General features: G+C 59.4%; 4 protein-coding genes across 19 annotated transcripts; 2 read left to right on the top strand and 2 right to left on the bottom strand.

Annotated features, from left to right (window-relative positions):
* Window positions 1-108: 108 nt before the first annotated feature.
* On the bottom strand, window positions 109-10,328 carry E4F1 (E4F transcription factor 1). Of its 10 annotated transcripts, none has more exons than XM_027117760.1 (14): window positions 9,909-10,328; window positions 7,334-7,482; window positions 6,262-6,367; window positions 3,593-3,786; window positions 3,375-3,495; window positions 3,049-3,201; window positions 2,779-2,948; window positions 2,220-2,429; window positions 1,837-1,945; window positions 1,460-1,677; window positions 1,080-1,278; window positions 864-1,006; window positions 730-792; window positions 109-648 (listed from the first exon to the last, which is right to left on the bottom strand). In XM_027117760.1, the coding sequence occupies exons 1-14, from the start codon at window positions 10,072-10,074 to the stop codon at window positions 292-294; spliced, it is 2,358 nt and encodes a 785-aa protein (XP_026973561.1). In that variant the 5' UTR covers window positions 10,075-10,328; the 3' UTR covers window positions 109-291. The 10 variants fall into 10 exon arrangements, with proteins under 10 accessions (XP_026973561.1, XP_026973563.1, XP_026973562.1 ...); XM_027117762.1 differs by having other exon boundaries at window positions 7,400-7,482; window positions 9,909-10,092; XM_027117761.1 differs by having other exon boundaries at window positions 1,837-1,942; window positions 9,909-10,092.
* A 4,416-nt stretch (window positions 10,329-14,744) lies between these two features.
* PGP (phosphoglycolate phosphatase) lies at window positions 14,745-18,474 on the top strand. 2 transcript variants are annotated; one of them, XM_027117784.1, is made up of 3 exons: window positions 15,641-16,323; window positions 16,423-16,553; window positions 17,632-18,474. In XM_027117784.1, the coding sequence occupies exons 1-3, from the start codon at window positions 15,684-15,686 to the stop codon at window positions 17,644-17,646; spliced, it is 786 nt and encodes a 261-aa protein (XP_026973585.1). In that variant the 5' UTR covers window positions 15,641-15,683; the 3' UTR covers window positions 17,647-18,474. The 2 variants fall into 2 exon arrangements, with proteins under 2 accessions (XP_026973584.1, XP_026973585.1); XM_027117783.1 differs by having other exon boundaries at window positions 14,745-16,323; window positions 16,423-18,474.
* Window positions 18,475-18,585: 111 nt separating this feature from the next.
* BRICD5 (BRICHOS domain containing 5) lies at window positions 18,586-21,082 on the top strand. 4 transcript variants are annotated; one of them, XM_027117795.1, is made up of 6 exons: window positions 18,586-19,579; window positions 19,723-19,872; window positions 20,082-20,237; window positions 20,314-20,415; window positions 20,630-20,783; window positions 20,888-21,082. In XM_027117795.1, the coding sequence occupies exons 1-6, from the start codon at window positions 19,529-19,531 to the stop codon at window positions 20,980-20,982; spliced, it is 708 nt and encodes a 235-aa protein (XP_026973596.1). In that variant the 5' UTR covers window positions 18,586-19,528; the 3' UTR covers window positions 20,983-21,082. The 4 variants fall into 4 exon arrangements, with proteins under 4 accessions (XP_026973596.1, XP_026973595.1, XP_026973594.1 ...); XM_027117794.1 differs by having other exon boundaries at window positions 20,630-21,082; XM_027117793.1 differs by lacking the exon at window positions 20,888-21,082 and having other exon boundaries at window positions 18,586-19,396; window positions 19,520-19,579; window positions 20,314-20,746.
* Window positions 20,947-25,133, bottom strand: MLST8 (MTOR associated protein MLST8). 3 transcript variants are annotated; one of them, XM_027117780.1, is made up of 9 exons: window positions 24,969-25,133; window positions 24,245-24,417; window positions 24,068-24,119; window positions 23,821-23,983; window positions 23,299-23,374; window positions 23,064-23,216; window positions 22,016-22,140; window positions 21,684-21,847; window positions 20,947-21,590 (listed from the first exon to the last, which is right to left on the bottom strand). In XM_027117780.1, exons 2-9 carry the CDS (start codon window positions 24,371-24,373, stop codon window positions 21,472-21,474), a joined length of 981 nt encoding a protein of 326 aa, XP_026973581.1. In that variant the 5' UTR covers window positions 24,374-24,417; window positions 24,969-25,133; the 3' UTR covers window positions 20,947-21,471. The 3 variants fall into 3 exon arrangements, with proteins under 3 accessions (XP_026973581.1, XP_026973583.1, XP_026973580.1); XM_027117782.1 differs by lacking the exon at window positions 24,969-25,133 and having other exon boundaries at window positions 24,068-24,116; window positions 24,245-24,955; XM_027117779.1 differs by lacking the exon at window positions 24,969-25,133 and having other exon boundaries at window positions 24,245-24,954.
* Between the last annotated feature and the right edge of the window lie 66 nt (window positions 25,134-25,199).

The raw sequence follows: 25,199 nt of genomic DNA on the forward strand, positions 1-25,199 counted from the left end.
CGCCAGCCCTGTTGGGATCCCTGGGCGGGCAGGGGCTGCCACAGAGGAACCTGCCAGGGCAGTGGCACCAGCCCCTGAGGCTGCCACTGCCGCAACATCACAAGCGGCGGGTTTTCATGTTTTATTGTAAAGCAACCAAAAACTCTGTGTATTTACACTTCCACATCTCCTCTGAACGCCTGAGTTCTATGCCCATCTTCTCTGTACTCGGCCAGGCAGGCAAGGGCAGGGCACTCGGGGTCCTCACCCCCTGCCCCAGCCCAGCCCCCCGGGACCCTGCAGGCGCCCGTGTTAGACGATGACTGTCTGCACCTCAAGCTGGCCCTCCGGCGAGGCGATGACCAGCTCTCCCGCATGCTCCAGGATCTCAATGTCCTCTGATGAAACCATGGTCACAGTGGCTTGCTCGGCGCCATTTGTACCCGAGCGGGCTGTGAGCACAGTGCCCTCGCTGATGGCCGAGGCCAGCGTCATGGCCACCTGCTCCGTCAGGCTCTCGGGGGTGGCGATAGTGATGGTGTCAGCAGCAGCTGCCTCTGTGCCCAGCCCTGCCTCCTGGTCCATGGTCACATTCTGCACGATGATCTGGTGCCCGGCGCTGGCCTGGTGCACGATCTGCTGCACTACCTTCATGATGTGACTGTCCACCTGTGGGTGGCTCAAGGCTCAGCCCATGAGTCTGGTGAGGGTGCCAGGCCACCCCACCCTGCCCATCCCCCAGCCCCTCACCTCTGTCTGGGTGCCCTCGATGATCTCCGTGGCTTCGCTGGTCTCTGCATCATCCGCAGTGGCCTGGACGGAGGATCAGAAGTCAGCCTTGCCCGCCCCAGGCCCCATCCGAACTCTGGTGGCCCCATACCCACCTCGATGATGTACTCCTGGGTGTCGGCTACCACGGATGAGAACTCGACCAACACGGTGTGCGGGTCGTCGGCGAGGACGGCGGCGGCTGCTGCAGGGCTCTCCTCGGACACCAGCAACTCCTCTACCTCCAGCAGGCAGCCCCCTGTGGCAGGGAGCTCGGTCAGTGCTGGACGGCCGCGGCCCCCCACCCCGTCCCTGCCACCTCCCGGCCCTACCTTTGGTGCGCAGGTGCCGGTTGAGTGTGCCATGCTCGGCAAAGCCGCGGCCACACTTGTAGCACTTGAAGGGCTTCTCGCCCGTGTGGTGCCGCACGTGCCGCACCAGCGAGCCCTTCTCCCGGAAGCCTCGGCTGCAGAACGGGCACACGTGCGGCTTCTCCTCCAGGTGTGTCCGGAAGTGCACCTGCTGGGCATTCTGTGGAGACCCACCATCAGGGCCAGCCTGGCCTTGGCTCTCCCAGCCCCCTCTGAGGGCCCCGGTTAGGACTGAGCAGGCTGTCAGGTGAGGGGTGAGGAGGGAGGTCTGGGGGCACGGAACAAGAGACAAATCTGGCTTAGGGAGCAGGGAGCCCACAGATGGGGGATCAGGGGCCCACCTTGGTCTTGTAGCACTTGCCACACTCGGGACAGGGGTAGGGCCTCTCATCTGAATGGACACGCCGGTGGCCGCGGACGTGGGCGATGGTCTTGTAGAGCTTCCCGCAGTCCCCACAGCGGAAACGGCGCTCGTGCACGTGCACCTCCTGGTGCTTCTTGAGCAGGTAGGCCTTGGGGAAGGCCTTGCCACACTGCGGGCATGTGAATGGCCTCGGCCCTGGGGCCACACTCCGGGTCAGGCCGGGACCACCACCCGAGGGCGCCACCCTAGCCACCTGCCCACAGGCAACCCTGACCATCCACGGCACACCCGAGAGCCCCTCCTGGCTACCCACGGCCGTCCACTGCCCAGTACCCCCACCATCCTGCCACCCACCTGCGTGGCCTCTTTTGTGGGCCTCCAGGGTGGCCGCCGTTGGGAAGGTCTCACTGCACTGAGGGCACGGGTGGGTCCTGGGCACAGCTGAGGCCTCACTGGCCACCTGCTGGGGGACCACAGCACACCTCTAGTACCCATTGCGGGCTGGGCCCAAGCAGCACCGTGGAGGCCAGACCGAGGCACCCTGACCCTGGGAGGCTCCATAATGGGCCCAAGGAAGGCGATAAATAGATCAGGGGACAAAGTCACTGCAGACAGTGATGCAACTTTCCACCTCAGGGAGCACAGCAAGGAGGCTGGTGGCGGCCAGGATAGCATGGTGACTTTGTACCCAAGGTCCAGCCCCCCAGAAGGGGCACGCCGGCAGCGCAGGCACCTACTGTCTCCACCTGTTCCACCTCCAGCAGCGGCAGTTCTGGGGGACCATCTCCCAGGGGCTGGGGACTGGACACAGTGGGAGGGGCTGGCTCCAGGGCTCCCTCCTCCCCAGGGACCCGCTCAAGGACAATGCCAGAGTTCTGCATGGCCTGGTGCAGCAGGTTCTCACGGCTGCCCTCGCTGGAACAGGGAAGCTCCTCAGGGCCGGGGGGCTGCAGGGGAGGCAAAGGGAGGCTGGCCAGGCAGCCCGGCACGCAGCACCCACCCGCCACCACCGCACAGGGCAGCCCCAGGGACCCCCGTGCATACCTGGCATCTTCACTCAGGAATGCCCCTGGGAGCCCCACAGCCCACTCCACCTGCCTTCCCCTGCCCCACCTCATCCCCAGCTCACTCTCCGTTGCCCCTCCCTGCCATGACCTGGGTCTCCCATTTCCCCACCCAGCAACCAGACTGAGCAGCAGGAAGGCAGGCCCATGTCAGTCCTGTTCCCAATGGAGCCAGTGTCCAGAACAGAGCCTGGTGCTGAGCAGACAAAGGCCTCCCCTGACCTATCCCCACCTCTGGGGTGAGGGCTTTCATGCCCAGGGGAAGCTCTTGCATCTGGACGTGGACTTCGTGGATGACAGTGCCCTTGGCATCTGTCACCAGGTGAATCACAGGCGAAGTTTCCATGGGCCCACCTGTCATTGCCGATGATGTAACAGTCCCCACGGTGGAGGCACCAGGCCCTTTAAGGCAGAACCAAGAGAATCCATGAAGAAACACCCAACCAGGGTGGCACTCAGAGAGCAGGCAGGGCCGGGGCAGGGAGCCCCCGACCACACTGACCTGTGGGAGTGTCCTCTTTGCCAACAACCACATCTTTGCTCATGCTGAAGCGGATTTTTTCTGTGCACGGGGTGAGAGACTTGAGGTGCCGGGTCAGCGCACCCGACTCGCGGAAGCTCTTTCCACACTTGGCACACTTATAGGGACGCTCATCTGCAGAGAGAATGGCGTCAGCCTCGGGCGGGACGCTGACTTGGTTCTGAGGGGAAGGCAGGCCTGGAGTACCACCAGGAGGAAGGGGCCACGAAGCCTAGGAGCCGGGGCACCCCCAGGGCCAGCGGCAGTGTGCTGTGCAGCTCCCGGCCCCAGGCCCAAGGCCGGCTCACCTGTGTGCCGCCGGTGGTGCCGGATGAGTGAGCCTTTGGTGCGAAAGGAGGCCCCACACAGTTTGCACTCGTGGTCCTTTCGGCTACTGTGGGTGACCATGTGGGCCTTAAGGATGCTGCCCTGTGGGGGAGGGGCGGCGAGGCTCAGGCACCTCCCTGGGCAGGAGCGGGAAGGCCTGGCTCCCACAGCCAGTGCGCCCGCGGCCCCAGGGCCTCACCGTCTTGAAGGTCTTGTGGCACAGCATGCACACGTAGCGGCCGTCCTTGTTCACCAGCAGCTTGACCTGGGCCTGCTCACCCTCCCCAGAGAGCCCAGGCCCCTGACAGTTGGGGCTGCCCTGGGCCTCTGCCATCCCGCTGTCCCCCGGCTCCGCCTCAGAGGCCACGATGACCTCTTTGATGTGTCCACCACCTGAGGAGAGGCAGATGAGCCTGAGCCTTGGGATGCCATGGGCCCTGCTGCTTCCTCGGATCCCAGCCCGAGGACACTGCTGTGGCACAGTGGAGTTGTCTTGACCAACCCCCAGCCCCAGCACATGGCGCCTGCTCAGCCTGAAAGGGTGGGAGGTACTGTGCTCTGACTCCATGGAGCTGCCTAGAGGAGTTCCAGGCCTCCAGAATGTGTTCAGCAGGGAAACCCACCATGAGCACGGATGCCCCCTCCCCTCAGCCAAGAGGCACGCACGACTAGATGTGCACAGGGGTCCCGCCGTGTCCAAGGGCGGCAGAGTTCCGGCACAGAGGCAGTGGACAGGCCAACTCGCCACCATCCGCCTCCTCGCTGCTCCGGCTCCGGCTAACGTGAGGAGGAAATGCCTCTGGGGATCACCCACCAGCATTGGTTTCAAGACAGGCAGGCAAGAGACCCAGCCTGGGAGAGGGAGCGCTCGACACGCCTAGGACAGTCTGAGGAAGGAAGGCTGTGCTTTTGCAGCTCTCATGGGGGTTGAAGAAATCTGACACTGTGCAAAGCTAAGCTGTAAACACACTTCACAATTTCTGCTCATGAAAACAACACGTGGCAATCGGTTGTGAAGCCGCTTCTTAGAAACCATCTCAATCAGGCTGGCATCGTGTTTTGACAAGCCATTTTCCCAAAACAGAACAGAAGTGCCGTGACTCAAACAATTAAGGGCACCTCTCCCTCCTGCCCTAGCTGACATGCTTGAAGCTTTATTTTTCCTCCCCCTCAGGAGTGAATTTCCAAAAGAACAGGGATTTCTGCCAGGCTAGAACTTGAGTTTGAGTGTGGCACAGCAGACAGAGGGATCAGAGAAGGGGGGAACGTGGCTGCCCCGAGTCCAGAGACAGAATGCATATTTGTTTCCAGGGAAGAGGCAGGAGAGCCTGCAGTGGGTATCCAGCCCCCTGTGCAGTCCCTGGGAACTGCACCCCCCAGCCCAGCAAGGACTGAGAACCCCCAGCCCTGTGATGCCAGCAGCTGGTGGTTTAGGACTCTGGCCTGGGCTCCAGATCGCTGAGCAGCTGACGCCAAAGGGACATTTGGGGTACCCAGGATGCCTGCAAAGGGGAAATTCCCAAAGGGGAAACTCCCAAGGGTGCAAGAGAGGCTGCGGGTGCCCAGAGAGGAGCCCCTGGAGCACAAGGAGCTGCCCAGCCGCGGGCTTGGGCCAGCTGGAGGCTGGATGGTAGGCAGGGCCTGGCTAGCCAGGGGGCCAGAGCCTGGAGATGCTGCCTGAACCCAGGGAACCTGTTTTCCCATATGACACCACCACCCAAGAAGCCAAACTCCACACCAGGGCTGGGCATGGCCCCACCTCCCACGTCAGCCCTCTTATCCCAGAGGAGCAACAGGCAACCGTCCTCGTCCACAGGAATGTCGGGGGAAAGACAGTGTGGAGACAGGGACAGGTCCTGTAGCTTCCCTGGGATGGGACCTTGGCAGAACAGCCTGCTCTGAGGTTCCCCTCCCCCAGGTCGCCTCCCCACCTCTTCCTACTACAGCTGGTCCCAAGGGTTTCCCAAGGCCAAGTTCTACCTGTTGCCCAAACCTGTTTCCTGTCCAGTCACCTACTCACGTCCCTGCCAAGGCCCCTGCCCATTCCCTTCCCAACCTCCCGTGCCATCAGGCCCAGTCCAGCCTCCCTGCACTGCCACACTCACACCCAGCCCCCGGCTCCCTCGGGCTGCCCTTTGAATGTCCCAGCTGCACGCTCACCTGCCTCCTATTAAGCAGCACGTGACCCAATCCAGACCGCTCAACACCCCAACACTCCCTGCCCTACTGCACTTTAAAAAAGCCATCAAAGAGCCTGACTTGGCGTTGTATGCTCTTAAAGGCCATGTGAGAATCAGGATAGGAATCGCCACCCCCACGCCGGAGGGAGTGAGCACTGGGGAGGTGAAGGCCAAGGTCGGGCAGCAGGTCAGGGCAGAGCTGGAGCAGCAGGTGCACCCCACGCACACCCCAGCCTGACCCTCCAGAGCCAACTGTGGGGTGGGAAGTAGGAACCAGGGTTGGGGTTGGAGGGTGGCAAAAAAGTAGGGAAGATTCCAGAAGAACCAGGGCAGAGACAGTCCGGGGCAGCAGCAGGAGAGAGCAGCCAGCTGATGATTTATGCACAAAGTGAAGACTCCCCGAGGCCCAGGTGTCCCCCAGGGCTGCCCTGGTTCTGGGCTTCCGCTTTCTGGGCAGGGCAGGGCCTGGTGGCCAATGCCTGCTCTTGCTGCAGGCCCTGCCCTGGGGAAGGTGCACACAAGGTCTCAGCCCCTCCTCAGCCAGGCTTTGCTCTCGGGACAGCAGAGGGGCACAGGCAGCAGAGGTCCCCAGCTTCCAGCCTTGACCGTGGATGACTAACAGGTCAGCAATGCCTCAGCACTGAGAAAGCCACACGTGAACAGCCATGGTGGGGCCAAACCAGCTTACCGACAATGTCAGGAGTGTGGCTGATGTCTGCCGTGAGAGTGGCTGCCTCCACCACGATGTGGGCCACGGTGATGGGCTCCTCTGAGCCTGCTGCTGCTGGCTCCACCTGCCATTGGGTGACAGGGGACAGAGGAGACTCGTCTCCAAGGCTCCAGAGCTCAGGTTTATGTCCATGCAGGATGGCTGGGGTGGGGCCTCTCATCTCCCCTAACGGACCACTGCTCTGAGCCTGACTCCCAGCCTGAACCCTCCACCCCAGGCCCAGGGGTCGGCCCCATCACTCTAATGCCTCCAGCCACCAAGGGCCCCATGGGGAGCCCTGAGCACCCTCAGGGAGGACTCCAGGATGAAGTGACTAGAAGCTCCAGCTTGAGGCTCAGCTGGCTCTGCAGAGATGAAGGTGAGCACCTCCACCTACAGCCCAGCCAGGTGATCGGGGCAAAGGCCCCCCAGGGATGTGGGGCCGGGGGCCTTCTGGAGGAGAGGACACCTCTGGGAGGGGCAGGAAAAGAGCACAGAGTCAGAGTGAGACAATTCTGGGCCCACTCCTCTGGGCCATTCCCGGGGTGACCAGAGGCACCTGACTTCTCTTGGAGTCTCCTTTCCCACTTCCATAGGATGAGGATGACAAGAGCGCCCACAGGGGTGCCATGGGCCTCAGTAGACTGTGCGTATACAGCCCGAGTACACACCGAGTGCAACAAAGTTGGCCATTTTTATGACAGAGTTGTGGGATCCCCAGGAACCATATGTACAGGACAGGAGACAAAAGGACAAAAGCCACCATGATATCCCTAAGCCAGGGCAGGCCCTCAGGCTTCAAAAAAGGAGGGACCCCAGGCCCCAACCGTGCAGGCTTCAACCAGAGGCTGCTGAGAGGGCCCGCATCCCAGGCCATCCGGGAAAGCCCAGAGCACCGCCGGGAGTCACCCACCCACAGCCGGATGCCTGCCCTCTGCCCACCCCGGTGGCACAGGTCCATCTCGACATGCCTCCACCTCCTCATCCTGCTGTCCGCCGAGGGGCAGGGTGGAGGGCACACACGTGTGCAATGGCAGTAGGGGGATGCTACCTCCTGACCCAGCAGCGCAGTAGCATTGGTGGCAGGCAGGGCCTCCTGGGGCACCCGCTGGCAGACCTTCTGGAGCTTGTGCTGAACAAAGTCCTCCAAGGCGGTGAACTCCGCCTGGCAGCGGCCACATCGGTGCACGTCATCCTCATCTGCAACGAGCCTGCGGTCAGTGGGGCTTGGGAGGGATTCCAGCCCCAGGCAGATGCACCCAAGGGTGGCATCAGAACCAGAGACGCCTTCCCCAGCCCTCCCAAAGGGGCTGAGAACACTCTTGGGAGCCCAGGGTGCCAGGCCTTCTCCGGGGGTCTACAGCAGTGCCCACCCTAGGAAGAGCAGCATCCAGCAGGGGATAACCCTGACCATGCACTTAGGCTGTAGGGATCCAAAGCCCCTACTTCACAGATAAGGGGAGAGAGGCCCAGGGAGCAGCTGGGAGGCAGAGGGATCCAGCCAAGCTGGTTTGGGGACAGTGGAGGACCAGGGTTTAAGACTGGTTGGGGTTTGCATGTGCCCTTGGGCACCTCAGTGACCAGGTCTGGGTCTGTTTCTTCATCTGTAAAATGGGCTGACTCAGTGTGTGTGTACAGGCTCTAGCTGAGAGGCCAGTCCTCAGCAAACATGGGAGAGGTAGGGCACCCTCAACCCATGACCACTCTTTTCTCACTCTGACTTCTGCTTCACTGGTTCCAAACAGGCAGCACCTCTGTACTCTGGTGAAGACGCGCAGGGTGGGACTTCCCAGAGGGGTTCCACACCCCAGGGCCATGGGCCACCGCACCTGAGCCCCTCACCATCTGGGCTGACCAGCCAGTGCCTGCCCCAGGTCCTGCAGGAGAGACTTCCGGCTCACTGAGTCCCCTACTATGTGCTGGGCATCTTACTGGGGCCAACAGCAAATCCGGCCAGCACCCTGAGGAAACAGAAGTGACTATTCCCTCTCTAGAAAAACAACTTGAGATTCAAGGCCACCCAGCTGGTGCGTGTTGGGGCCAGAACCTGAACTTGAGGATCTACCCCAGACACCCTGCTGTTTACCCCAAGGGATAGGGGGATGCTCCTTCTGCTTTCATAAACGTCTGCCAGTTCCCACCACCTCACTGCAGTCCCACATCAAGGTCAAACCCAGGCCTGGAGGACAGAAGGAGCCCAGTTGATGTCTACTGGATTAATGAGCAAAGGGCCAAACCACAGCCAAGACTCACAGAAGGCCACCTGACAGAGGACGGTCCCCTCCAGATGGTTCACAGTCACAAGCCAAGCACTGAGGTGACTGTACCCTCCTAACCCTCCCACCCCACTCCCCAAGTCTGACTCAGCACCAGCGTGTTGCCATTGAAGGAATCCCCACCACAGAAGGGGACACACCCGGCCCCTGTAACACTGAGTGAGATAAGGCCCTGGGTAAGCCCAGCAGGGCACAGCAACCTCCAAAGAGACCCCTCTGCGGGTAGCACTGCCCCCCATGCCAAGCTACCTACCCAAGCTGGAATAAGGAGCAAGAAATGATGTACTGAGAATTACAAATCCTGTGGGGACAAAGACCACCACCCCGATATCACCACCAACCCCCTCCTGCCTGGCCCAGTCTAAAGCTTCCTGGGACAAGCTCAGAGGGTAGAGACCAGAATTCTGTCTCCAAAAGCTATCAGTGCCCCTGTGTGTCCCCAGAACTGTTCTCAGAGATTCACATACATCCTCTATTTTGATTCTCACCACCATCCTATGAGGCAGCAGAACCCAGAAGTTAAGGGAGTGGGTTGAGGAGTCACACAATCCTGGTATCCAACAAGTCCTTGGTACTTACTAGCTGGGTGACCTGGTCACTTTCACATCTTTGAACCTCAATTTTCCTCATCCACAAAATGAGAATAATAATAGTAATAATAATAATGGCATCTAGGGCTGGCTTGAGAATGAAAAATGCTGATGCATGGAAAGTACTCGATACATTATCCTCAACAGTAGCATCCCTATTCTGTAAGGGGTAATGGAGGCTCAGAGAGGTATGTGGTTACCTGCCCAGGATCAAACAGCTAGAAAGTGGCAGGTCTGGGACAGAGCTGGCTGCAGCTTTCCAGCACTGGGCTCTGCTGCCTCCCCCCGGGTGCTGGAAAGACCCGAGGCCCCGCCCTCCCGGAGCCTCCAGTCACACCCCGGCCAGGGCCCCAGTGGCCCATCAGGTGAAGTGGGAGGGGGCGCGGAGGAGGGCAGGGCCCTGTCGAGACTGGGAGGCAGAGGGGGGCCGGGCCGCTGGCCTGAGGGCGGGGCAGGCAGTGGAGGCAATCGCCGAGGTCTACACTGACAGCCCCGGTGGCTTGGACACAGGTGAGTATCCGCGGGTGGGCACTGGAGCCCACGGGGGTGATGGGCGCCCCTCCAGGGTTAGGCCTGAGGATCTGAGGAAACCAGGGGGCTCGTGGAAGGCTATGAGGGGTGCCGTGGGGACCTGTGAGGTCTGCAAGGAACCGGGCCTGCGAGGGTCTGTCGCGCCATCAGCTCAGGCCCTCGGGGCCTCCACCAGCCAAGCTGAGCCGTCCCCACCCTGGCCGCTCCCGGCCCCGTCCGTCCCTGTTACCTTCCTCGCTAAAGGGCGCCGGGAGGCCAAGGAAGCCACCGGGGGCCAAGGCCGCCGCCGCCGCCGCCGCCGCCGCGACCCCGCCCTCGCCCGCTTCCTGCCCGGCTTCGGCCCGGGCTTCTGCCGTATGCGCGGCTGTTACCCGCACTGCCATCGCGCCCTCCATGTCGCAACGCGCCGCAGGAAGATGGCGGATTTACGACCGTGTCGTCATAACAACGGGCCGCGCCAAGGCTAGCGAGAAGACGGGAGGAGGGCGATGGGGCGGAGCCAGGATGGGTTTGATTGGCAGGAGGCGGGGCGGAGTCCGAAGGGTGTGGCCTGGAACCGCAGAGGCGGGGCCAAGCTCAGGGAGAGAAGAGACGGGGCGGGACTACTGGGAGTGGTGTAGTTACGGTGGAGAGGACTGACAGGAGGAGGATCGGGGCCTGGGAGGGCCCGCTGGGCGTGGCTGGGGCTGGGTTCCGGCAGCTCCTTCAAGGCTCTAGCGAACTGGCGGCGCCAACTGACCGGCCCTGAGCCGGTGCTGCCGCCGCAGGTGCCCAGCCGCGATCCGAGCTCGAGTGGGCGGCTGCCGAGACGCCGCCCCAGCTCGGACCAGTAGAGTGGTGCTCGCTGCCCGCCCCCGACCCCCTCGGGTGACAGAACCTCCCTTGATGGTTGACCCAGCCACAGGGGAAAACCCGAGTTGGGGATGGCTCACGGGTAGCTTCACTAACCCTTTCATTCTTTATTTATTTTTTATTTTATTTATTTTTTATTTTTATTTTTGGCTGCGTTGGGTCTTCGTTGCTGTGTGCGGGCTTTCTCTGGTTGCGGTGGGCAGGGTCTGCTCTTCATTGCGGTGCGCGGGCTTCTCACTGCAGTGGCTTCTCTTGTTGTGGAGCGCGGGCTCTAGGCGTGCCGGCTTCAGTAGTTGTGGCACACGAGCTCTAGATAGCAGGTAAGTACACATAAAAATTACCGTTAGTGACAGTACATTCACAATGTTGTGCAACTATCACCAACATGTAGTTAGAGAACGTTGTCATCATTCCAAAAGGAAACCTGTACGCATTAGCAGTCACTCCCCATTCTCCCCTCCCCCCAGCCCCTAGCAAACCACTTTCTTTCTCTGTGGATTTGCTTTTTTTGGACATTTCATATAAACAGAATTACACGCGTGGTCTTTTTCATCTGTTTTTTTTCACTTTAGTATGATGTTTTTGAGGTTTATCCAGGTTGTAGCATGCAGCAGTACTTCATTCCTTTTTGTGGCTGAATAATATTCCATTATATGAATAGACTGATTTTCATTTTTCACGTCTGGGTTGTTTCCACCTAATCTACAATTGTAAATAGTGCTGCTATGAACATGTGCATACAGATTCTTTTTATTCTTTTTAAGGTAGCATTAGTTCTTTGAAGCTAAGTGCGTTCTAGGATTTTCTCATTTACGATACCAATCATCCCCATTTTGAAGAAGAAACTGAGGCACAGAACTGATGGAACACTTGCCCAAGGGCAGACCAAAGAAACTGACCAAAGATCTAACCCAGGTCTGTCCAGAGTCATGGGCTAGAAACCCACAGGTCGTGCTCTCCCAGCTTGGTTATTCTCTGTGGCTCAGCCCAGTGCTAGATTCCAAAGACTCAGGTGAATCAGACCCAGTTCCCTCCAGGAAGGCCAATCTCCGGGAAAGACCAAGCACAGACACAGGGCCCAGACAGAGAGTGGGCAGCTCTGCCCTGGGAAGGACACCAGCAGAGATTGTCTGCATGCTGGGGCTGCCCAGCTAAGGAACTGAGGACCCTTAGCCTGTCAGGAGCTGGGATGTGTGAGGCACAGATTGGATCACCAGAAGTCAGGCTGGGGTAAAAATGGGGCTGCTTTCTGCAGGGGGCTTGCTCACCATTGCAGGCATTTAAACAGAGAGTGACAGTGTTTCAGAAGGATCCTCCTGACTGTGGTGCAGGAAAGGAAGATCTAGGATGGACAGTCTCTGAGAGGGACAAACAGGCGGAGGAGCAGGTGGGTACTTATGGAGCAGGAGGGATCTAGGGGGCACCTGGGAAGAGAGGACCAGGAGGACACCTCACTTGAGGATGTGTGGGGGAGTGATGGGAAAGCCAGCATCAGAGAGGAAGAGGAAGACCACTAGAGGAATGGAGTGGGGGTGGATTTCAAAGACAGAGCACAGCCTGGCTGTGGATGGACATGAGGAGGAGCTGGCCCCGGGGAGACAGACAACCTGCCCTGCTCCATGCTCCAGAGCCTGTAGGACAGAGTTGTCAGGGACGGGCCAGGGCTCCTGCCTGGTTATTCCCTGGGGATCAGAAAAGGGAATCCTGACCCAGTGAGCTCTAGGCCCCACCTCAGCTGAAGCCCAGGCAGACCAGCGGCAACAGGAGTGGGCCTGAGGTCACTGGAAGGCGGAGTGGCCAGGGGCAGGCCTTCTCCCTTCCCCAAAGTCCTCCTTCCTCCAGATGGCCTCCTTTCCCACCCTGCCCTCGGCGTGGGCTCCACCTGCACACTGTGTGTTTGATAGTCAATAATGGCTTCTCTGTGGTCAGAGCCTGACAGGAACTCCATTATCCTTTATGATGGCTACTCAATCTCCCTTCCTTGGATGTACTTAAATCTATTCAACCAATCCCATGTTGAAGATTATTTAGGTTGCTTCCAATTTTTTTTTTTGCCACTTCAGTCCTTTTTCCTTTCTTTTTTTTTTTAAGGGTTTGTTGTTGTTGTTTTGTTTTGTTTTGGCTGCGCCGTGCGGCTTGCGGGATATTGGTTCCCCAACCAGGGATCGAACCCACACCTTCGGCAGTGAAACCTCGGAGTCCTAACCACTGGACTGCCAGGGAATTCCCTTCAGTCCTTTTTCAATGACACCCTTTTTTGCTTAGCTCATTGGAAGTGATAACATCTGTGAAAACATTTTCAGTGGCTATTGGTATTTTCTAATACAATTCAAATCCATGCAATGCTATGAAGATTAGTGTCCTTGTACCACCTAAGTCCACGCCCCACTCCACCTGTGGTCCAGCTTCCTCACTTGGGAGGACCCTGGTGCCGTCCATTCGCAGGTATATAATGAGCACCTACTGTGTGTCAGGGACACAAAGCGATTGATCATGCTGTGCTCCTCTCCCATCCAGATGCGTGGCACCTTGTCCAAGGACAGTCCTCCCCAATAAAGGGCACCGTCCTTTCCAACCTCCTTCAGGACCTTGTCCACAGCCATCCCCTCTCTTGATACTGGCCGTTCCATCTCTCCCACTATGCCAGCTCAGACTCTACAACCTACAGGGGATGTTAAACCAAACAGAGCTCAGCTTTGGGGTCAGCTGAGTTTAATCCCAACTCTGCATTGTTCAGCTGGTGACTCTCTGTGGCTCAGTTTCCTCATCTGTAAATGGGGACACTAATTGTCTCTGCCTCTCAGGGTTGTCCTGTGATTCTGACAAGGTAATGCAGGTAAGAAGCAGCACTCAGTGCCTAGATGCTTACTGAGTGCCCAGTAAACCAAGGCAACCGGGCAAGTATTGCACCAGGCAGCCTACGGCTGAACAGAGCAGTGTTTTCTCATTCTGGCCAGTGAACCACATACACTGAATGTTTCCGGGTGGTAAAGCAGGATTTGTGATCTTCTGTCAAATCCAGTTCTTCCCAGTGTCAGTCGGCTCCACCAACAAAACTGAGTGGGAAGACACAGGGAGGAAGGTGCTGCTCCCCTCCTGGCTAGTGGGTGCGCCAGGCAGGAACACTGCATATCCTGCCCTCGTGGGCCATGGCCCCTGCCCTCCAGGTGTTCCCAGGCCAGCCAAGACCAAAGAACAGGCTGAAGGTAAACAATCAGGGCCTTAAGGGTACTGAGGTTACTGGCTTTACCTCATGGGTTTGGGGGTGAGGGGTGTCCAGAGTAGACATTATGGAGATTTGGGGCCCAAGAGAGGAGCAGGGATTTGACATGCTAGGAGTTGGAGGCCTGGATCGCCTGTCACAGGGTAAGCGCTCAGGAAGCTGGGGCCTGCTATTCTGTCACGTGGCCCTAGTGAAAGTAATAAGGAGAAACATACACCTACTCTATGAACTGGGAATTCCACTCCTAGGTATATACCCAAGAGAAATGAGGGCCCACATCCACAAATGAGTGTGTAGGAACAAGAACCTTCATAGGGACATTATTTACAATAGCTCCAAACTGGAAGCGACCCAAATGTCCATCACCTGGAGAAAAATCAGGGGAGTATATTCTTACAATGACCCATGTGGCAATTAAAAAAAAAAAAACAGAAGAATGGATTTCACAGATATTATGTTGATCCAAAAGAAGCAAGACTCAGAGGAGTACACAGGGTAAGCTCCTGTAAGACGGTCTAGAACAGGCAAAGGAGGCTATGACTCACTCTATGGTGATAGAAGTCAGAAAAGCAGTTCGGGGAGGGGTACCGCTATGGACTGGATTGTGACTTGAGGGAACTTTCTGGAGTGATGGAAATATTCTATACCTAGGGTATGTTTTTATATACATATATAAATTTATTTATTGTTGGCTGCGTTGGGTCTTGGTTACTGCGTGGGGGCTTTCTCTAGTTGTGTCGAGCAGGGGCTACTCTTCATTGCGGTGCGTGGGCTTCTCATTGCGGTGGCTTCTCTTGTTGCAGAGCACAGGCTCTAGGCACGCAGGCTCCAGTAGCTGTGGCACACAGGCTGTAGAGCGCAGGCTCAGTAGTTGTGGCGCACGGGCTTAGTTGCTCTGCGGCATGTGGGATCTTCCCGGACTAGGGCTCGAACCCGTGTCCCCTGCATTGGCAGGTGGATTCTTAACCGCTGAGCCACCAGGGAAGTCCTGGGCTATGTTTACGCATGCATAACAGGGATGTAAAAATTCCATCAAGCTGCACACTTAAAATTTATGCAATTTACTGTATGTTACGCCTCCATAAAAGTTAATAATACCTAATAATGATGATAATAGCGACCAATTGTTGAGTGCTTGTTCTAGGCACTACTGCCCTTCTCTTAGACCCTAAAGCCACTGTCTTGTAATTACTCGTCCACATGACCACCAAGGCACAAGGAAAGCGTTTTTGCGAACGACTGGAAATGAGAACGCGACGCTTGTTGGGAAGGAGCCTGCGGCTGGCTCTCAGGAATGGCCGTAGTCGGCCCACGCGCAGACACTGTCCGGACTGTGTCCACGGCGGAGGGCACAGCCCAGCCCCGCCCTGGCAAAGGTGCGGACGTGACTCCGGCCTAAAAGGGGACCGCGGCCCCGCCTTCTGCCGCGGTGCTACGGTGAGCCCCGCCGGCAAGATCGGAGACAAGCCAGCCAATCAGCAGCCGGCTCGGCCGGTTGGGGGGGGGGTCACTGGATTAAGGGCCTCCGTCACCTAAGCTGACCAAGAGCCTCCAATGGGCGAGCTGCCCCGCGGCAGCCAATGAACGGCAGGCTTACGTCCTGCGCTGACTCTCCAGCTCCTCCGCTGAATTTCCGCAGTGAGTGTCCCACGCAGAATGCCGGTTGGCTCCCTGCCAGCCAGTCACCGGGGCGCCTAGGGCCTGGCAGCCAATGGCTGCCTGCCTGCCCGCGCCGGACCGTGAAGGTTCGCGCTGCGCTCCTGCAGCCCGCGGGAGGCGGGGGCGGATTGGCGCAGGCGGTGTCCAATGGGCGGCAAGTGCGAGGCGCGTGGCCAATGAGTGAGCCGGGGGCGGGGCGGGGGCGGTGGCGGGCGGCTGCGAGGAAGAGCTGGCGGTCGGTGGCGGCGGCGGCGGCGGCGGCGGCGGGCCATGGCGGAGGTGGAGGCCGGCGGCGACGAGGGCCGCTGCGTGCGGCTGAATGCCAAGCGGGCCCAGGAGCTGCTGGCCGACGTGGACACGGTGCTGTTCGACTGCGACGGCGTGCTGTGGCGCGGTGAGACGGCGGTCTCCGGCGCGCCCGAGACCCTGACAGCGCTGCGGGCCCGCGGCAAGCGCCTCGGCTTCATCACCAACAACAGCAGCAAGACCCGCGAGGCCTACGCCGAGAAGCTGCGGCGCCTGGGCTTCGGCGGCCCGACGGGGCCCGGCGCCGGCAGCGAGGTCTTCGGCACGGCCTACTGTACCGCGCTCTACCTGCGCCAGCGCCTGACCGGTCTACCGACCCCCAAGGCCTACGTGCTGGGCAGCGTGGCCCTGGCCACCGAGCTGGAGGCCGTGGGCGTCTCCTGCGTGGGCGTGGGCCCCGAGCCGCTGCAGGGCGACGGCCCCAGCGCCTGGCTGGATGAGCCCCTGGAGCCTGATGTGCGCGCCGTCGTGGTGGGCTTCGACCCACACTTCAGCTACATGAAGCTCACGAAGGCTGTGCGCTACCTGCAGCAGCCCGGCTGCCTGCTCGTGGGCACCAACATGGACAACCGGCTCCCACTCGAGAACGGCCGCTTCATCGCGGGTCCGTGCGCCCCGGGGGAGGGAGGCTGGAGGGCGAGCGACGGGTCCCTCCCGGCCTCTGACCCCCGGCACTCTCCTCCTTTCCTTCTCCGCCCCGCAGGTACCGGCTGTCTGGTCCGAGCCGTGGAGATGGCCGCGCAGCGCCAAGCCGACGTCATAGGGAAGCCCAGCCGCTTCATCTTCGACTGCGTGTCCCAGGAATATGGCATCAACCCGGAGCGCACCATCATGGTGGGTGATCGCCTGGACACAGACATCCTCCTGGGCGTCACTTGTGGTCTGAAGACCATCCTGACCCTCACTGGGGTCTCCACTCTGCGGGATGTGAAGAGTAATCAGGAAAGTGACTGCCTGTCTAAGAAGAAAATGGTCCCTGACTTCTATGTTGACAGCATAGCCGACCTTTTGCCTGCCCTTCAAGGTTAAAGATTTAGTGTCTTTAATCTCCAGAATAAAAAAAAATTGAAAATCACCCAAATTAATAGGTGGGGCTTAAGCATCACTCAGCTAGGTGGCTTCAAGTTTGCTTACTTGGAGTTAAGCAAAGGTACTAGTTGTTAACCTTGTAAGTAAATGTTTGGGGGGTTGGATTTTTACAAATGCTTATATTTTAAGATGCACTTTTAAGCTTGGAGGGCATTGTGGGGGTCCTGGGCCTTAGGTGCCAATTGGTCTTGCAGTTGGGTTCAGTATATGTCTAGGATTCAGGTAACCTTGGGGCCTGCTAATGGGACTGAGGTGGGTCTAGGGGTGTCATGTATTTTATTGAAAATTTCAGGGATCTTGGGGAGGAGGGGCTGATTATTTTGACTGTTGTGAGAAACCCAGGGCCCCGTCTGTGTGGTCATCAGCAGAGGAGCCTACTGCTGCCTCAGCCCCTCACCTGCAGGTTGGGAGTGGAGGAAAGGGCTGGTCTCAGGTGGTGTCTCCCTGTCCATGGGGTGTGGGTGCTGCCCTCACCACCACCCCACACTTCCTTAAAAACCACTCTGATGTCACAATTGAGTGTATGTTCCGTTTTAGATACCCAGGGCTGCAACTCCTCATGCACGATTGTGCAGTTCTGTAAACTCAGCCTGGCTAAACCTCATCTTTTCCAAATGTGCATATAAACCCAGGTGACTTGGACTGAGCATATTGTTTGCTGAGCGCCAGGAGGGTATGAATGCCTTCGTTGAACTCTGGGCTGCCATGCAGGGAGCTCAGAGCAGCATTGGTACCAAAAGTTTTTTAAACTTTTGAACAACTTTGTCAGGTGGTGGAATTGAACCGTAAGCGTGTCGATTAATAGCTGTGCTCTGTCTTGTAGGGAAAATCCCACTGAAGAAGTCTCCGTGCCCCGCAGCCAGCAGTATGGCCAAAGGCATGTGCTGGCTAAGGAATGCTTGTCACCCAAGGCTCCCTCTGGGTAGAGGAGGAAAGAGGTGTCCCTCAAAACAGGAAGTCGTTTTATAGAGCATCCAGTCTTTTCCTGTCTTGGTTGGGATGGGTGTCATATGTCAATGGTCCATGAGGCCACCTATTTTGACCCTGGAGTCCCTTGTCAGTTGCCATCTGGAGGACTGGAAGGGTCCACTGGCTAGCCAAGGGTTTTTGGCAGGGGGCCGTGCTTTTTCTGCCTGTTCCCTAAGTTGCTGACCGTTGAGAATAGGCCTGATAAGCAGACTCTCTGGCCGCACTTGTAGGGTAGGGCCTGGGAAGCTGTTCCTTTTGGCCGACTCCTTCCTGGCGCCTCGCCCTGCACCCAGTGGCATCTGCCCAGATCCTGTGACTTTTCTCCTAGCCCCAGGGTCACAGTGCTCCTTCATTAACTCTCGTAAGAGTGCTCAGAGCAATAAAGGGTGTCCTGAGCCTCCAGCTCCCCCCAGGCCTGGGTGTCTGGGGTTCGGACTCTGCCGTGGGCAACACGAGGGCAGCGGGCGCCTGTGAGGTTGGTGGTGCTGACGTTGGCTCTGCGAGGTCGGCTCAAGGTGGGTCAGGATATTGAGCAGGCCTGTCAGGGCGTTGTCACCCACACCAGGAACACGCGGCAGGTGCAGCAGCCAGCAACACCTCCCTTTTCTGCTGGGTGGCGGCCCGGGAGCCCTGTGCATCATGTCTACACCCCATTGCACTGTGTGAACCCAAAGGTATATTAAACTCTCAAACCCCAGCTGACTCTGGTGTTCCTCGCTCTCGCCTAGACAGCAGCCTTCACACAGGGTGCAGCTGTCTCACCACAGCTGGGCAGTGGAAAGGGCAGCAGGGCCGGGTACATTCAGTACAAGGCCATTCTGGGATTCCAATTCCAGAGTTGGGACGCTGACCACAGCAACTCCACCCCATTTCAGGCCCACTGCAGGGAGTCAGGTTCTGAAGAATCAGGAAAAACAAGGGACAAAGAAAGTATGAAAGGGCCATGGGGTGAAGCCGGTTAAGGAATGCACTTCCTGAAAGCTGCCAGTGCTGAGGGCCAGTAACTGTTGGGATCCACAGCATCAAGCAGCTAGAAATGCGCGGCACCAGTCAGAGAAAGCCACGCTGGGCAGGGCAGGGGTCAGTGGACATGAGGCTGACCTAACCATCCTGGGGCGTGCAGGAGATTTCAGGAAGCTGTCCTCACCGCAGTGGAGCCTCCTGGAAGCCATCCTGGTCTCAGGCAGGCACCTACCTGGGGGGGGGTGCCCTGTGTTGGTGGGGGCTGGGAAGCAGCTGGGAGCAGCTGGGGTGCATGGGGAGGAAAGGGAAGTGGCACAGAGTCCCATGCCTGTCATTCATGAAACAGGCACTTGTTAATGGTCTGCTGCGTGCCAGGCCCTGTACCCAGTCCTGGGAGTGTAGAGGTAACCCGAGAGACTAGAAACAGGCTTCTTTAGGAAAAATTAAATCTGCCCCCAACTAGACTCCCTATATAAAGTCGGTCAGGCCTCAGCTGCTCTCTGTGCCAGCCGCTGGGTCCTGACTTCCACAGTGGCCACGCTCTCATGACCTCCCGTGACCATGTGTGCTCTGGTCTGCACAGGCCAGGTGTTGGGAGAGCCAGGCACAGTGACGAGCAGCCTCCCCAGGTGACCTGTCTCTGACCCGGATATCAGGTAGCTGGGCTGGGGAGGAGGCAGGGGGGTCAGGAGGGGAAGGGGCCAGGTCGATTGTTTGACTCATCGGAGGTGTCCTGAGGTTTCCCGGGCTGCAGCAGACAATCAGCACATTGTCACCAGGGCTGCATCATGGAGCAGGGGAGCTGCCGGGCCGAGAGACCCGGGTCTGGACCTGTCGGGGTGAGTGCCTCCCACCACTCGGTGCCCTCTCCTTGGACAAAGACCCAGGGCCTGTCCTGCAGGGGCAGGAGAAGCGTCCACCTCCCATACCTCCTCAGCCCCTTCCTTCCCTGAGCCAGCCTGTTGCCTGGTCTCTACTCCAGGCCCCACTGACTGCAATGTGCCTCCACGTGAAGACCAAGCCCTGCCACGGGGGCTGGAGAGCTCCTGGCCTCCTACTGCTGCTGCTGGCACTGGCCACCGCTGGGGCTGTGGCTGGAGGGCTTCTTGGCTTCGCTCACAGCCCTCTCAAGGTGAGGCCCCCTCAGGACCCGGGCAGGGCACAGACAGTGGGGAGGAGGAGGAGAGACCAGCATAGCCCACACTTGCAGTGGAGCCAGGGCTCGGAGCAGACAGCAGGAGGACCAGAGGGGTGGCGGGGTTAGAAGCCTCGCAGCAGGGCTGGGGGAGTGTTGGGGTCTGCTCCAGCCTGGCCAGCTGAGCTCCTGCTTCCCACTCTTAGCCACTGCTGCAGACGCTCCGTCTGACCCTCCCGAGCCCCAGGGTACCCTGGTCCAACCAAACCGAACAGGTGGACGTGGCCCAGAACGTGGCAACCATCAGAGTGACTCCAGCTCAGAGCAACCGCAGCTGGGCAGTGCTGTTCGACGGGCAGAGCGTGAGTGGCCTGGGGAGGGGGGTGGGGGCGGGGGTGGATGTTCAGGTGGCCCTGCCTCACCTGCCTGCCTTCCCAGGGTTGTGTCTGTTACCGCCCCTCAGAGCACCGGGCCTGCTTCCTCCGCCTGATGGAACCCCGAGACCGCGAGACCCTGCAGCTGCTGGTGAACACCTCTTGGGTAAGGAGCCTCCAGCCAGGGGCCAGACAAAGGGTCCTGTGTGTGGTCTGGGCCCGGGGCAGGATGGGGCTCCAGTTTCAGGGGAACAGAAGCTCTATCTTCCTTTGGTTGAGGCTGCTGACAAGAGCCAGGGCAGGGCTGGCACAATGCCAGCATGTCCAGGGACATGTGGGCCCAACCCAGCCAGGGGCAGTGCGAGTGTCCTTCTCTGCAGCCCCAAGGGACTCGCAGCCCCAGCCAGGACACCCACTATGCCCAGGAGCTGCTGGCAGTGCTTGGGAGCCGTGAGGTGGACCCTGCCCAGGTGGGGGCTTCTGTGCGGAACCTTTGTGCAAAGACCCCCATTTACTGGGCCCGACGAGCAGAGAGTGAGTTGGGGCAGGCTGTGCGGAGGGGCCTGGGCTCCCGCAGGACAGTCGGTGGCGGGGTGGGGAAGGAGTCCTTTAGGGATCATGGAGGCCCCTCCCCCCAGGGCCCCAGAGGCAGCGGCTGATCTACCTATGCATCGACATCTGCTTCCCAAGCAACATCTGCATGTCCGTCTGCTTTTATTACCTCCCGGACTAAGCCCTTGCAGCGCAGCCCCTCAGGCCAGCCAGCTGGCTGGCGCGATCACCAGTCCATGGAGGGTAGCCGCTGGCGGGGCTAATAAACAACTCCACCTGGCCATGACGGTGTCCTCTGTGGCCTCGGGACACGAAACAGTGGCAGGGAGGGGAAGGAGGAGGCACTGGCTTGGGGATGGGCACCAGCCTCGGATCCCCCTCAGCGGCTCTAGGCCCTGTGGGTCCAGAATTTCTGAAGGGAATGCAAGCTGCCTAGGGTGGGCCTCCTGAGCCTCCTCACATCCATGTAAGCAGCCGGGGCTGAGAGAGTCCCAGGATGGACCAGCCTGGCCAGTCTAGTCTGGCCAGGGACCAGGGTAGGTCAGTCAGGTCCAGCGAGCCTAGGATGGTAGAGACCAGCCATGGGGTGTCACTCTGATCTGGGCAGCTGGACAGACACATCCAGCTGGTGCCGCCTGGACAGCTGCCTGCAATCCTGAGGGGACACAGGTTAGCCCAGCACACTGTCGTTGAAGGCCAAGCAGACAACAGCTTTCTGGTGGCCGCCGTACTCTCTCTTGATCTCTCCCGTCTCCACGCACCAGAGCCGGGCCAGGTTGTCAGAGGAAGCTGCAGGGAGGGAGAGCGTGGGTGGCGGCTCAGAGTGCAGCCCCAGGCCGGGCCAACGGGCGTGGGGAGGCACGGCAGGCAGGCGGGGCTCACCGGTGACTATGTACTGGGAGTCCCCCGAGAAGGCGCAGCCCCACATCCAGCCTCGGGATGACTCTCCAGGGTTGCTGCTCTTGATGCTCAGCTCCGTCATCAGGGAGAAGTTGGACGTCCTCCAAATCTTGCATGTCTGGTCGGCCGAGCAGGTGGCGAGGAGCCTGGGGGTGGGTGTGAGCGTGGCAGGGGTGTCATCAACGGCCACTCCCATCCTGTACCCCCTTGCCGTCCTCCAAGCAGGCCCAACGCATTAGGCCCTCAGCCCCAGGCACACTGCTTCCTCCCCGCAGCCATGCAAGGGCTCCCGGCCCCCCAGGCCCTGCACACACGTGGAGTCTGGGCTGAAGCGGCACTGCAGGGCGTAGCGGGTGTGTGCTGGGATCTTGGTCTTGGGGATGAGCTGTGTCACCTCGTCACCAATGCCCCCAGTCAGGTTCCAGACATAGCAGTTCCCCTGTGGTGTAGGAGGGAAGTCACGGGAGGCCCGGAGCCTCCGGTCTGACAGGTGGGGAAGGATGCCCTGGCAGCAAGACCTAGATCCAGGGGCTGCCATCCAACATTGTGGCTGTGCACAAGGATCTGCGGGCCAGGGGACATGTGACAGGCACATCTGGCCCTGCCTGCAAGGAGCACCTGGGTGACCTGGCCCCAACCAAGGGCCATCCATACCTGATGAGCTGAGGGCAGGAGGCCATGCCTGGCCTTCCTGAAGGATGCCGCTGGCCAACAAGAATGTGAAGAACAAGATGAGAGGAGAGCACCCAGATAGAGGGAACAGCAGGGCAAAGGCTTGGAAGTGGGCGGTCTGGGGATGTCGGGAACAACTGATTTGCTGAGACTGAATGGACGTTAAAGGAAGAAAATGAGGCTGGATAGGAGTCCAGGGGTCAAATCACAGTGTCCTGAGGCCCTGGTAAGGAGCCTAGGGCATCTTGCAGTTCACCCAGGGAAGGATGCAGTCAGGCTGGTACTGCTGAAGGATGCTCTGGCAGTCGAGGGAAAATGGGTTAGGGGCAGGGGGAGGTCACAGAGGAAGGAAGGAGGTCAGAGAGGCTGCAATCACTGTCGGGAGAGACGAGGGAAACTTGGATCAGGAGGAGACAGGGAGGAGAAAGAAACGGACAACTGGAAAGACTCTGGAGATGGAGGTGACTGGACTGCTGGGTGGGCTATGGCAGGTAGCGAGAGGTAGCATCAGGAGTGACACCCAGGTTTCTGGCTTTGGTGGCTGGGTCAGAGCTGAAGCCCAGGACGGGGAAGCAGGACTGTGGGGGGAGGGGAGGGGCCAGAGGGACATCTGGGGAATAAGCCCACCTTCAGGGAATAAGGGAGGTAAGGGGCTGGGAGCTGAGCTGCACACCCGTCCCTGGGACTCACAGTGCTATTGACCGCGGCCATGTAGCTAGCATCCGGGTCGATGTGGGCCGATGTGATAGAGACCTCAGGCTCCGGGATCAGCTGCTCGTTGTGGTCAGTTTTCAAGTCCCAGATGTGGATGGCGCCACTCTGGTCACCCACAATGAGTTCTGCCTGAGGTGCAGGGGATGTGAGGTGGGGCAGGACCCCTGCCCTCCAAAGCCCCAGGGTGCCCAGCCCTGTGCTTCCCCCTCACCTGGTTGGGGTGCAGGCACACACAGTTAATGGGCGCATTCACCTGGAAGATCCGCTGACACTGCAGGTTCCGGGACCTTCGAGGTGGGGGACACACTCTGTCTATAGTGGATGCCATTGGTACTCCACCGAAAGGCCCTTTCCCTGGCTACTTATCTTGTCTCTCTACGATGGGCGCTATCCCATAGGAAATACTTGGGCGGTTTGGCCCTCCCCAGGGGCAGCTTGAAGCCAATAACTGACTCAGAGGGGCATAAAGGGTGGCCCCTTGCCTCAAGGCGGGGCTCATTGTTTGATGCAGTTCATTCCAGAGCTGCCTATTGGATCAGGCTGAGGCTCTGCTTGTCTCTGTGGGTCTTCATCCCTGCCCTATCTTTCCTCACTTGGCCCTCAGTAAGTCACCTGCACAGAAAACCCCGTCTCAGCCTCTGCTTGGAGGGGACCTGACCTAAGACAGTCTCCCAGCCTGGCCCTCACCCCCACACACCCAGGCAGCAGACCCCTCCTGCCCAGTACCCCACACCTGAGGTCCCAGATCCGGGCAGTGCAGTCCTCCCCACCAGTGTACATCCAGCGGCCGTCCTCGTGGAAGCCCACAGACGCGATGTTCTTGTTGACCCCATCATAGCTGATGATGGGGTTGGGGTTATTGGAGTTGAGATCATACATGCGAATGTGCTGGTAACCTAGGGGCACAGGCCAAACTGAAGTGTGGCTGCGCCTAGATGGACCTATGAGAAATCAGGGGTTGGGGTCGAGAGTACAGGTACCTGCAGCAGCAATCATGCTGCGGTCAGGTGTGATCTCCAGCGCGTTCACCTGCTAGGTCTGTTAAGGAAGATGACAAACAGAGCCCATCCTTCCCACCGGAGGCCTTTGCCCAGACTGTTATCCCTACCAGGCATCCTGCCCAGCACCACCTGCCCCAATTCCACAGTGGAGGATACGGAGTCCTGGTGCTGCACCGTTCGCGTACAGATCCCGCTGTGGGCCTGCCAGAACCGCACCGTGTGGTCATAGCCTGCAGTGGCCAAGATGACGGGGTCACTGCCCACCGTACCTGGAGACGTGTTCATGGTGTGGCTGCTTTAAAGACTCGGATCTACACAGGGCCCTAGTTCTGACCGGCAGGAGTCAGAGATCAGAGCATCCGGAGAAGAGAGAGGAATGCAGTCTTTAGGGAATACTCTCTATGTCCTAAACAGATTACAACAGATTACTCGGTGCTAAAAAATAAAATCATCCCCATTTTAGATGTGGGGAAACTGAGGCTCAGAGAGGTTCAGGGATACGCGTGACACCCGGCGAAGGACAGCGCCGAGCTCCAAGGCGCATGCTCCGTTCCCCGTCCCAAGAACCCTGCCGGAATGCCACCCTACCCGCGGCCGGCAGGGGACAGTCACGTCCGGGGCGCCACTCCGCCGCAGGGCCGGGCCGCGCATGCGCAGCGAAGCGGGCAGGCCGGAGGGAAAAGCCTGAATGCTACGGCTGCGCATGCGTAGCAGGCCGGTGGCTGGACCTGATGGGCGGGGGCGCTTTCTGGCTGGACCCTCGAGCTTCCCGGTGCTCCGTCGACCACCCTGACTCCGTCCCGCTGAGCCAGCTTCCCCCGGGCGCGCTCTCCCGGCCACTGAAAGCCGCTTTCCAGCCCTCGCCCCGCGGCCTCCGTACCTTACTTGCTGCTCTGCGTTCCGCCGCGGTCCAGGACGCCTAGCGGAGCCGGAGCAAGTCGATAGAGGCCGAGGCTGAGCGTAGAGTTATCGATGGGCCATTAGGGCGACACCAAGGGGCGTAAGGGGAGCAGGCACGGGGGACGAGACTAGAGTTCTGGGGCAGGGGCTCCTCAATACGGGCCTCTGCGGTATCGGGCGGCGCCGGTGGACGAAGCAGCGACCCCTTCTC

The sequence above is a fragment of the Aethalodelphis obliquidens genome, unplaced genomic scaffold, assembly GCF_003676395.1.
Source record: "Aethalodelphis obliquidens isolate GAN/ISIS:26980383/991018 unplaced genomic scaffold, ASM367639v1 scaffold18, whole genome shotgun sequence".
NCBI lineage: Eukaryota > Metazoa > Chordata > Mammalia > Artiodactyla > Delphinidae > Aethalodelphis > Aethalodelphis obliquidens.

Coding starts and splice junctions, on each gene's coding strand:
- E4F1 (XM_027117760.1), bottom strand. CDS start 10,074: ATGGAGGGCGCGATGGCAGTGCGGGTAACAGCCGCGCATACGGCAGAA. Junction 1,946..2,219: donor AGGTGGAACAGGTGGAGACA/GTAGGTGCCTGC, acceptor GTGGTCCCCCAG/CAGGTGGCCAGTGAGGCCTC. Junction 1,678..1,836: donor CCACAAAAGAGGCCACGCAG/GTGGGTGGCAGG, acceptor GTGTGGCCCCAG/GGCCGAGGCCATTCACATGC.
- PGP (XM_027117783.1), top strand. CDS start 15,684: ATGGCGGAGGTGGAGGCCGGCGGCGACGAGGGCCGCTGCGTGCGGCTG. Junction 16,324..16,422: donor GAACGGCCGCTTCATCGCGG/GTCCGTGCGCCC, acceptor TCCGCCCCGCAG/GTACCGGCTGTCTGGTCCGA.
- BRICD5 (XM_027117792.1), top strand. CDS start 19,529: ATGGAGCAGGGGAGCTGCCGGGCCGAGAGACCCGGGTCTGGACCTGTC. Junction 19,873..20,081: donor TCGCTCACAGCCCTCTCAAG/GTGAGGCCCCCT, acceptor TCCCACTCTTAG/CCACTGCTGCAGACGCTCCG. Junction 20,238..20,313: donor TGCTGTTCGACGGGCAGAGC/GTGAGTGGCCTG, acceptor CTGCCTTCCCAG/GGTTGTGTCTGTTACCGCCC.
- MLST8 (XM_027117780.1), bottom strand. CDS start 24,373: ATGAACACGTCTCCAGGTACGGTGGGCAGTGACCCCGTCATCTTGGCC. Junction 23,984..24,067: donor CAGCATGATTGCTGCTGCAG/GTACCTGTACTC, acceptor CTGTGCCCCTAG/GTTACCAGCACATTCGCATG. Junction 22,141..23,063: donor TGGCCGCGGTCAATAGCACT/GTGAGTCCCAGG, acceptor CCTACACCACAG/GGGAACTGCTATGTCTGGAA.